Source organism: Haliotis cracherodii, unplaced genomic scaffold, assembly GCF_022045235.1.
Source record: "Haliotis cracherodii isolate W230 unplaced genomic scaffold, xgHalCrac1.p SCAF_4, whole genome shotgun sequence".
Taxonomy (NCBI): domain Eukaryota; kingdom Metazoa; phylum Mollusca; class Gastropoda; order Lepetellida; family Haliotidae; genus Haliotis; species Haliotis cracherodii.
The window spans coordinates 53594712-53605851 of NW_027266297.1; the positions used below are offsets into that span (position 1 = coordinate 53594712).

Below are 11140 nucleotides of genomic sequence, written 5' to 3' on the forward strand. Positions count from 1 at the left end.
ACGTTTCTGTTCACAGATATGTACCCAGCCAAAATCAGAATACAGAAATATACACAAGCCAAAATCAGAATAAAGGTACTCCGAGACTAAAACAGGTTCAGTTGTCGAAGACACGGACTATCTCGTGGGATTTGATGCCCTGGGATCGTGGACCCGGACTATCCCAGCTATGTGCCCTGTACTACTTGGGGGATACTTAGTTCCTCTGTGGGTGTGGCTTGTCTAGTGACCCCCAGTCGTCCACTGTTTGAATAAGGCCTTGTCACGCTCATTGTCAAACTGGGGAACAAAGTCAATTTTAAGAATTTCTGAAAATCCTTCATCTTTTGTTGGTGCCTGGAAGTTTTTCTTGAAAACTGCATATCCTACACCCGGAATCCTTCTCACTTTCCCATTGGTCTGATTCTGTCTCACGAAGTTCAGGTGATTGTACAACTCAGGAGACGTCTGCATCCAACAGCACCTACATGGGATTCCTGCAAAGACTTGACAATGTTAGTGCACGAATAGTGAGATCGAATTGGATCTACTGGTACAATGCCAGCGCACTGGTTTGGGAGACTTTGGTACAGTTTGCTTCATAACTTTGTTGAGAAGCCCTGCCTCCGTACACTTCAATTGGGGGACATTTTGATTGAATACAAAGGACTGATTGCAAACTGCACTGATTTCCTGAAAACAGCTTCAACTTTTTACAGCTTCTTTATTATTTGATCTTTGTTTAGTGATTTTGGCATAATTATATAAGTGATGACTAGATAATCAGAAATGTACACAATACTGTGAACATCTGTAATGTCATATAGTGTGAAGTGTATCCTGTATTGTAACATCCCCCTTCGCCACAGAACAACCACAGAAGCCCTGACTATAACACTTGATGATGCAGTGGTGTTAGTTACTCAAATCCATTAAAGTTGATGGTGTAATCAGACGCAGTACTCTCAACTTATCACAGCAATCAATACTTAAGTAATAGGATCAGTACATCTCCATATTCACCTTCATCTTCTGCCAGGGCAATAAACCTGGATCTGGCATCTACTGCAGGGTTGGTGTTGTCCACGACGACGCTTTTCCCAGAACTCAGAGCCTCCTTCGCAGCCTGTAGGGACAAGGACCGTTAAAACACACACAACACAATGCTAGCTGCCTCTAGGGACATGGACCATTAAAACACACACAACACAATGCTAGCAGCCTCTAGGGACATGGACTGTTAAAACACACACAACACAATGCTAGCAGCCTCTAGGGACATGGACCGTTAAAACACACACAACACAATGCTAGCAGCCTGTAGGACATGGACCGTTAAGACACACACAACACAATGCTAGCTGCCTGTAGGACATGGACCGTTAAGACACACACAACACAATGCTAGCAGCCTGTAGGACATGGACCGTTAAAACACACACAACACAATGCTAGCTGCCTGTAGGGACATGGACCGTTAAAACACACACAACACAATGCTAGCAGCCTGTAGGACATGGACCGTTAAAACACACACAACACAATTCTAGCAGCCTGTAGGGACATGGACCATTAAAACACACACAACACAATGCTAACAGCCTGTAGGACATGGACCGTTAAGACACACACAACACAATGCTAGCTGCCTGTAGGACATGGACCGTTAAGACACACACAACACAATGCTAGCAGCCTCTAGGGACATGGACCGTTAAAACACACACAACACAATGCTAGCTGCCTGTAGGGACATGGACCGTTAAAACACACACAACACAATGCTAGCAGCCTGTAGGACATGGACCGTTAAAACACACACAACACAATTCTAGCAGCCTGTAGGGACATGGACCATTAAAACACTAACAACACAATGCTAGCAGCCTGTAGGGACAAGGACCATTAAAACACACACAACACAATGCTAGCAGCCTGTAGGACATGGACCGTTAAGACATACACAACACAATGCTAGCTGCCTGTAGGACATGGACCGTTAAGACACACACAACACAATGCTAGCTGCCTGTAGGACATGGACCGTTAAGACACACACAACATAATGCTAGCAGCCTGTGGGGACATGGACCGTTAAGACACACACAACATAATGCTAGAAGCCTGTAGGACATGGACCGTTAAAACACACACAACACAATGCTAGCAGTCTGTAGGGATATGGACCGTTACAACACACACAACACAATGCTAGCAGTCTGTAGGGACAAGGACCGTTAAAACACACACAACACAATGCTAGCAGCCTGTAGGGACATGGACCATTAAAACCAACACAACACAATGCTAGCTGCCTGTAGGGACATGGACCATTAAAACCAACACAACACAATGCTAGCTGCCTGTAGGGACAAGGACCATTAAAACACACACAACACAATGCTAGCAGCCTGTAGGGACAAGGACCATTAAAACCAACACAACACAATGCTAGCTGCCTGTAGGGACAAGGACCATTAAAACACACACAACACAATGCTAGCTGCCTGTAGGGACAAGGACCGTTAAAACACACACAACACAATGCTAGCTGCCTGTAGGGACATGGACCATTAAAACCAACACAACACAATGCTAGCTGCCTGTAGGGACATGGACCATTAAAACCAACACAACACAATGCTAGCTGCCTGTAGGGACATGGACCATTAAAACCAACACAACACAATGCTAGCTGCCTGTAGGGACATGGACCATTAAAACCAACACAACACAATGCTAGCTGCCTGTAGGGACATGGACCATTAAAACCAACACAACACAATGCTAGCTGCCTGTAGGGACAAGGACCATTAAAACACACACAACACAATGCTAGCTGCCTGTAGGGACATGGACCGATAAAACAAACACAACACAATGCTAGCAGCCTGTAGGACATGGACCAATAAAACACACACAACACAATTCTAGCAAGTCAGGGCTCTATAAGAACTTAAAAGCAACTTAGAAGAGTGTTGTTGGATAACTATTCCACCTACAACATTACCAAGCACAGGCCAATGATCCAGCTGTATGTGTCAGTGTTATACATTAGGGGGACACACAAGGTGGACACTTGGTGTGTCCAGGAGTTGATGTTCTAAAATGAGTCGCACTTAAAAAACAATTACTGGTCGTTGAAAACATTTGGTGCAGAAACATGAGTTAATATGCTTTGGAGTTCATCGCTTAATCCAACAGGTCAGCACCTTTTGCAAGGATCTCACTTTTGAAAATGAACCCCACGTTCTGACTGGTCAACTTCCGGAAGCCCAACTTCCCCCAGGTGGAGTGGACACTGGATGTACCAGGCACTACACTTCAGCATTGACAGCAAGTGCTGCCTCCTCACCTTGATACACTTCTCACACTTCAGCATTGACAGCAAGTGCTGTCTCCTCAACTTGATACACCTCTCACACTTCAGCATTGACAGCAAGTGCTGCCTCCTCACCTTGATACACTTCTCACACTTCAGCATTGACAGCAAGTGCTGCCTCCTCAACTTGATACACCTCTCACACTTCAGCATTGACAGCAAGTGCTGCCTCCTCACCTTGATACACTTCTCACACTTCAGCATTGACAGCAAGTGCTGCCTCCTCAACTTGATACACCTCTCACACATAGCATTGACAGCAAATGCTGCCTCCTCACCTCGATACACTTCTCACACTTCAGCATTGACAGCAAGTGCTGTCTCCTCAACTTGATACACCTCTCACACTTCAGCATTGACAGCAAGTGCTGCCTCCTCACCTTGATACACTTCTCACACTTCAGCATTGACAGCAAGTGCTGCCTCCTGACCTTAACACACTTCTCACACTTCAGCATTGACAGCAAGTGCTGCCTCCTCACCTTGATACACTTCTCACACTTCAGCATTGACAGCAAGTGCTGCCTCCTCACCTTGATACACTTCTCACACTTCAGCATTGACAGCAAGTGCTGTCTCCTCACCTTGATACACTTCTCCACAGTGCCCATGGTGTCCCTGTTGACTGCAGTGTAGCCATGTTTCTCCAGGTAGCGTTTCCTGAAGCTACTCTTTCCACAAGCTGGGGGACCCACCATTATCACCACCTCCTGTGACTGAACACAAAACATCATCCTTGAATGTAGGGCAAGTTTGTATGATGAGGAACACTTCCTGATACATCTCAGTAAACTTGTTTTCCCCCGCCCAACTAAGTTAGCGGGGGATATAGAAACGGGCTCCGTCCGTCCATATGTCCGTCCGTCCGTACGTCACGTTTCGTTTCCAGAACATAACTCAGACACCATTCAATATTTTTTCATAAAACTTTGCCAGGTTTGTCAGGTACATGCTGAACTGATGCCTTTTGCTATTTAGAATTTTTTATTTTTTACATTTCCATGGCAACAAGATGGACTCTTCTTTTTTTTACAATTTCCTTGACAAGTTCCACCTCCGTTAAAAAAGGTTAGGGTTTGTTTAGATTTAATAATGTCATAAATTCTGCAACAGGGGCGGAGGAGATAGCCACGCTAGTGGCAAACTCTTGTTTTAGTTGTGATTTGTCATGAAAAATGCAGCATGACTAGTTTATCTGTCAACTGAAATTACATCCAACAGTCAGTGAAAGAGAGATAACAAGGTTTGAAGCGATGGGGTGCAGCTGAAGTTACTCACATCACTGTGATAGTTCTTCTTCCCAGCTTTTGGGGCGCTTTCCAGATACTCAACAGGGTTGAGGGACCCCCATTCAAACTTGGCAGGCTTCTCCTTCAAGAAGAACTCCTCCGGGGTTTTGAAGTCTGAAATACCAAAGTACTGTCTTTCTCATCTAAACAACAAGAATGGAAACACATTAGTTACTCACAATCTTTATTGGTAGTGTAGTGTCATGCATAAAAATGCTTTCATGACCTTGCAGGTCAAAAGATTGTTCAGATAGAGATGTCTTTGAGAAAGTTTCTACAGAACATATTTCCAGCAAATGAAAAACTCTTTTTAGTTATAAAAGAATCAAAGAGTGTTGATTATAGCAGTGAGAGGCATCAGCCAGAATCAGCTGTCATCCTGTCCAGTGTCACTTACCTATCCCAATATTGGCTGCAAACATGCGGTCACTACAAGAGAAGTCCCTGGGTTTACCTGGTGCCCAGTTCTTGGCTCTGCCAGCAGCGTCTCCAACGTAGACACTCTCCTCCAGGTCCACCTGAAGACACAACACAAAACCTGTACATACACACTCTCCTCCAGGTCCACCTGAAGACACAACACAACACCTGTACATACACACCCTCCTCCAGGTCCACCTGAAGACACAACACAACACCTGTACATACACATTCTCCTCCAGGTCCACCTGAAGACACAACACAACACAACACCTGTACATACACACTCTCCTCCAGGTCCACCTGAAGACACAACACAACACCTGTACATGCACACTCTCCTCCAGGTCCACCTGAAGACACGACACAACACCTGTACATACACACTCTCCTCCAGGTCCACCTGAAGACACAACACAACACAACACCTGTACATACACACTCTCCTCCAGGTCCACCTGAAGACACAACACAACACAACACCTGTACATACACACTCTCCTCCAGGTCCACCTGAAGACACAACACAACACCTGTACATACACACTCTCCTCCAGGTCCACCTGAAGACACAACACAACACAACACCTGTACATACACTCTCCTCCAGGTCAACCTGAAGACACAACACAACACCTGTACATACACACTCTCCTCCAGGTCCACCTGAAGACACAACACAACACCTGTACATACACACTCTCCTCCAGGTCCACTTGAAGACACAACACAACACCTGTACATACACACTCTCCTCCAGGTCCACCTGAAGACATAACACAACACCTGTACATACACACTCTCCTCCAGGTCCACCTGAAGACACAACACAACACCTGTACATACACACTCTCCTCCGGGTCCACCTGAAGACACAACACAACACCTGTACATACACACACTCCTCCAGGTCCACCTGAAGACACAACACAACACAACACCTGTACATACACACTCTCCTCCAGGTCCACCTGAAGACACAACACAACACAACACCTGTACATACACACTCTCCTCCAGGTCCACCTGAAGACACAACACAACACAACACCTGTACATACACACTCTCCTCCAGGTCCACCTGAAGACACAACACAACACCTGTACATACACACTCTCCTCCAGGTCCACCTGAAGACACAACACAACACCTGTACATACACACTCTCCTCCGGGTCCACCTGAAGACACAACACAACACAACACCTGTACATACACTCTCCTCCAGGTCAACCTGAAGACACAACACAACACCTGTACATACACACTCTCCTCCAGGTCCACCTGAAGACACAACACAACACCTGTACATACACACTCTCTTCCAGGTCCACTTGAAGACACAACACAACACCTGTACATACACACTCTCCTCCAGGTCCACCTGAAGACACAACACAACACCTGTACATACACACTCTCCTCCAGGTCCACCTGAAGACACAACACAACACAACACCTGTACATACACACTCTCCTCCAGGTCCACCTGAAGACACAACACAACACCTGTACATACACACTCTCCTCCGGGTCCACCTGAAGACACAACACAACACAACACCTGTACATACACACTCTCCTCCAGGTCCACCTGAAGACACAACACAACACCTGTACATACACACTCTCCTCCAGGTCCACCTGAAGACAAAACACAACATCTGTACATACACACTCTCCTCCAGGTCCACCTGAAGACACAACACAACACCTGTACATACACACTCTCCTCCAGGTCCACCTGAAGACACAACACAACACAACACCTGTACATACACACTCTCCTCCAGGTCCACCTGAAGACACAACACAGCACAACACCTGTACATACACACTCCAAGACATCTGCCTGGGGATATTTCAAACACTGGGTGAGAGGGTAGAATTCAAGATTGATTAGTTCTAGACTTAAACTAGCAGTGAACTAGTGAGACAGTCCCTTAGCTAGTAAAATCCACCAACCTCCACCCCGCCATTGCAGTTCTTCACAAAGAAGTCCCACATCTCGGTACTGGGTTTCCGGAAGTGGTTGTTTCCCGTGCAAACAAACGCCTGAAACATACAGGTTACCCTCATCACAGTTGACTGGAACCAGATTCTCTATCAAGTCAACATTCAACTTTCAATGAATGTTCATATAATATATATATCATATTCATATATAATGCTTATGAATTGCGCATGTCTATAAACACTAGAAACATTATATTAATTTATACTTAGACAGTATATATACAGCAGTGCCAACATGAAATGTGAAGTGTGGTTATCACCTGATTATTTATTCAACAATAAATTCCTCCAAGTTAACCTTTCAAAATGTCTAGAGTTAATTCTGAGTTATTCTGATGAATACACATTGTAGTGATGGTGGGACCTGGCTGATGAATACACATAGTCGTGATGGTGGGACGTGGCTGATGAATACACATTGTAGTGATGGTGGGACGTGGCTGATGAATACACATTGTAGTGATGGTGGGACGGGGCTGATGAATACACATTGTAATGATGGTGGGACCTGGCTGATGAATACACATTGTAGTGATGGTGGGACGTGGCTGATGAATACACATAGTCGTGATGGTGGGACGTGGCTGATGAATACACATTGTAGTGATGGTGGGACGTGGCTGATGAATACACATTGTAGTGATGGTGGGACGTGGCTGATGAATACACATAGTCGTGATGGTGGGACGTGGCTGATGAATACACATTGTCGTGATGGTGGGACGTGGCTGATGAATACACATTGTAGAGATGGTGGGACGTGGCTGATGAATACACATAGTCGTAATGGTGGGACGTGGCTGATGAATACACATTGTAGTGATGGTGGGACGGGGCTGATGAATACACATTGTAGTGATGGTGGGACGTGGCTGATGAATACACATTGTAGTGATGGTGGGACGGGGCTGATGAATACACATTGTAGTGATGGTGGGACGGGGCTGATGAATACACATTGTAGTGATGGTGGGACAGGGCTGATGAATACACATTGTAGTGATGGTGGGACCTGGCTGATGAATACACATTGTAGTGATGGTGGGACGTGGCTGATGAATACACATTGTAGTGATGGTGGGACCTGGCTGATGAATACACATTGTAGTGATGGTGGGACGGGGCTGATGAATACACATTGTAGTGATGGTGGAACCTGGCTGATGAATACACATTGTCATGATGGTGGGACGGGGCTGAACATGTGTCATTGTGGGTCTCTCGCCATTTATTGCTGGTCATGCTGTCCAGCACTTGTTTGACTGGTCCACACTCAACAATTATTTACAGGCCACTGCGACATCACTTGAATATTGTTGACTGCAGTTTAGAAATAATGTTTATTCACTACATTTTGAATCAATTAACGTTTACTCACTACATTTTGAATCAATTAACGTTTACTCACTACATTTTGAATCAATTAACGTTTACTCACTACATTTTGAATCAATTAACGTTTCCTCACTACATTTTGAATCAATTAACGTTTCCTCACTACATTTTGAATCAATTAACGTTTACTCACTACATTTTGAATCAATTAACGTTTGCTCACTACATTTTCAATCAATTAACGTTTGCTCACTACATTTTGAATCAATTAACGTTTACTCACTACATTTTGAATCAATTAACGTTTACTCACTACATTTTCAATCAATTAACGTTTACTCACTACATTTTCAATCAATTAACGTTTGCTCACTACATTTGGAATCATCCATGAACAGAGAAAGGAACCTCAAACCACACTGTCTGCATCTTCCTGAGGAACAGGCACGACCAGAACTCACCAACACAGGGATGTCCAGGGCTGTGATAATGGCTTCAATCTTATCCTTGATTTCAGCTGGCTTCACCTTCATTTTCTCAATCCCAGCCTGGTTTGTGAAGAAGACAACTCGGAACCCATCTTCATCTAGTTCCTTCATCATTGCCTGCACCCTGTTGTCCCAGAACTCCCAGTCCTTGGCGGCTGTAGGAGACAGAGTGAGTGAGTGAATCTCACCAATATCCCTGGCAGCTGAAAAGTGTACTCAGGCATATGATGTAATGCCCCATGACAACAGGTTCCAGCATCCTCAGCTTTTCTTAAAAACTGTCATATATCATAAATTTGACTTGGCACTTTTTGGAAAAAACACTCCAAGGTTAAACTGTCGGCATCCACGAACCAGGTGAACATGGCATCCAACTTATGCACTTAGGCATCTGGAACACCACTTAAAAGGGTTCAGCATCCGATGTACCAAATGGGGGTTGCCTCTCTCCATAAATTCAAGACAACATCTGTACACATCATTACTGTTACACAATGTTAAGTAATGTTTCTCAGCTCCTTGCTCTGACTGACCCTTGAAAATGTTCTGGTGGTCGGCAACTAGGCCTATTGACATCTTGACCATTATACAAGTTCGCTAAATTAATAGAGACAAACATAAAATTTAGTGAAACTGAAACTGCTACAACCTTCAAGCAAGAATTACATTTCTAACTTCACAGCAAATAATATTCCTGGACATAATAGTCCAGTCCTTATTCAACCATAGTATCTTGAAAAAGCAATGCCATTAAGAAAGTGGTCAAATGTAACGATGTCATAATTGGGATAACACTTTCTTAGTAAAGTACAAATTCTAGTACTCATTTGGGTTGAGTCTCCTTTGGGATTCGAACCCACACTCTCAGAGTGAGGCACCAAATCACAAGCACAAAAAGTGTCATCGAGTCACTTGTCAGAGGGGTACACAAAGTATGTGATCTAGACTACTAGTTGTCTGACTTTCATTTTTTGGGGAAGCCTCAGTGGCTGAGATGCCACACTCTGTGGGTGTGGATTTGAATCCTGAATGGGACACAAACCAAACCAGTACTAGAATTTATACTGTACTAAGAAAGTGTTATCCCAAATATAACATTTGTTACATAGTATCTTGAACAATATGGAAACATTGGTTCACACCATGTTTAACATGTTGCTCAACCTTACAGTCACACATTTATCACATGTTGATAAATAAAATCATTGTAAGCATATGTTCTTAATTGTTCATACATAAAGCTATGGCTTCTAGTTTGTTATGAAGTTATCTGATAAGTAATATACATGTATGTCATTCCAAAACTGCATAATGCGTTATTTTTTTCCAATGTGATCAATTAATAAACTATCATAAAAAGATTAATAAATATCATAAACCAAAATTACTATGTAAGTATTCATTTGAATTTAATAAATAATAATCTACAATTATCAAGAAGTCGCACATGCAAGAATTGTTTTCCATCCAAAGCTAACCAGTCACATGACATCATTATAAAGGCGGGAGAACTCCGGTCACTCATCTGCTTAGGTCATGAATCTCATTTGCATATTGATTGACGGCTTGTTCTCGTTAACAGCCAGCGCTGGGTGCGTGAACTGGCTCGTACAATCACACGTAGGGTGAAATAGGGCTACATAATAAGCCGTAACGTGTCGTACCCGTTGCAAATTTCCTCCCGCTTGCCGTTCGTATGACGGTGAAATCGATGTCAAATCCAGCAACCTTCTCCCTCCCCTCTAGAGTATCCGAGCTGAGCAGGATCAACGGACACACCCCTTTCAGCTCTTTTCCTGCTTGGGTCCATTTCATATTATTCGGCAAATCAGTCTCCCCTTTCGCCTTTTTAGCCTTTGCTTTCGTGTCTGCAACTGCTTTTCGTTTAAGGGTTGCCCTGCGAGTTCTCATTTTCAGTGTCTTACACAATGCGACCGACCGACTGATATGATAACTGACTACCCGGTAAAGCCGCACACCTATCATTTATATTGGCCAACCCGGGCATGCGGGGACACGATTTGTGACGTCACAAGTAAACAAGGATATACGTGCTCGCACTTGTTCCAAAGGGAGATAACTCTAGTATACCGTGTCTGCTGACAAGGCAGATTTGATATTTTTAACGAATTGAGTCATATTATATTCTCATTGTAGTTTTCAGCCAGCTGGAAGAGTGGTGAATTAGTCGTATGTTTGTTATTTTGCAAATAAATACATACTTTTTCATT

At 43.9% G+C, this 11140-nt stretch overlaps 1 protein-coding gene across 1 annotated transcript; it reads right to left on the reverse strand.

The window, feature by feature from the left end:
• Positions 1-208: 208 nt before the first annotated feature.
• On the reverse strand, positions 209-10895 carry LOC139479758 (uncharacterized protein F21D5.5-like). Its single transcript, XM_071262616.1, has 8 exons — positions 10574-10895; positions 8883-9064; positions 7036-7125; positions 5048-5168; positions 4640-4764; positions 3946-4077; positions 1003-1105; positions 209-476 (listed from the first exon to the last, which is right to left on the reverse strand). Exons 1-8 carry the CDS (start codon positions 10893-10895, stop codon positions 223-225), a joined length of 1329 nt encoding a protein of 442 aa, XP_071118717.1. The 3' UTR covers positions 209-222.
• Positions 10896-11140: the final 245 nt, after the last annotated feature.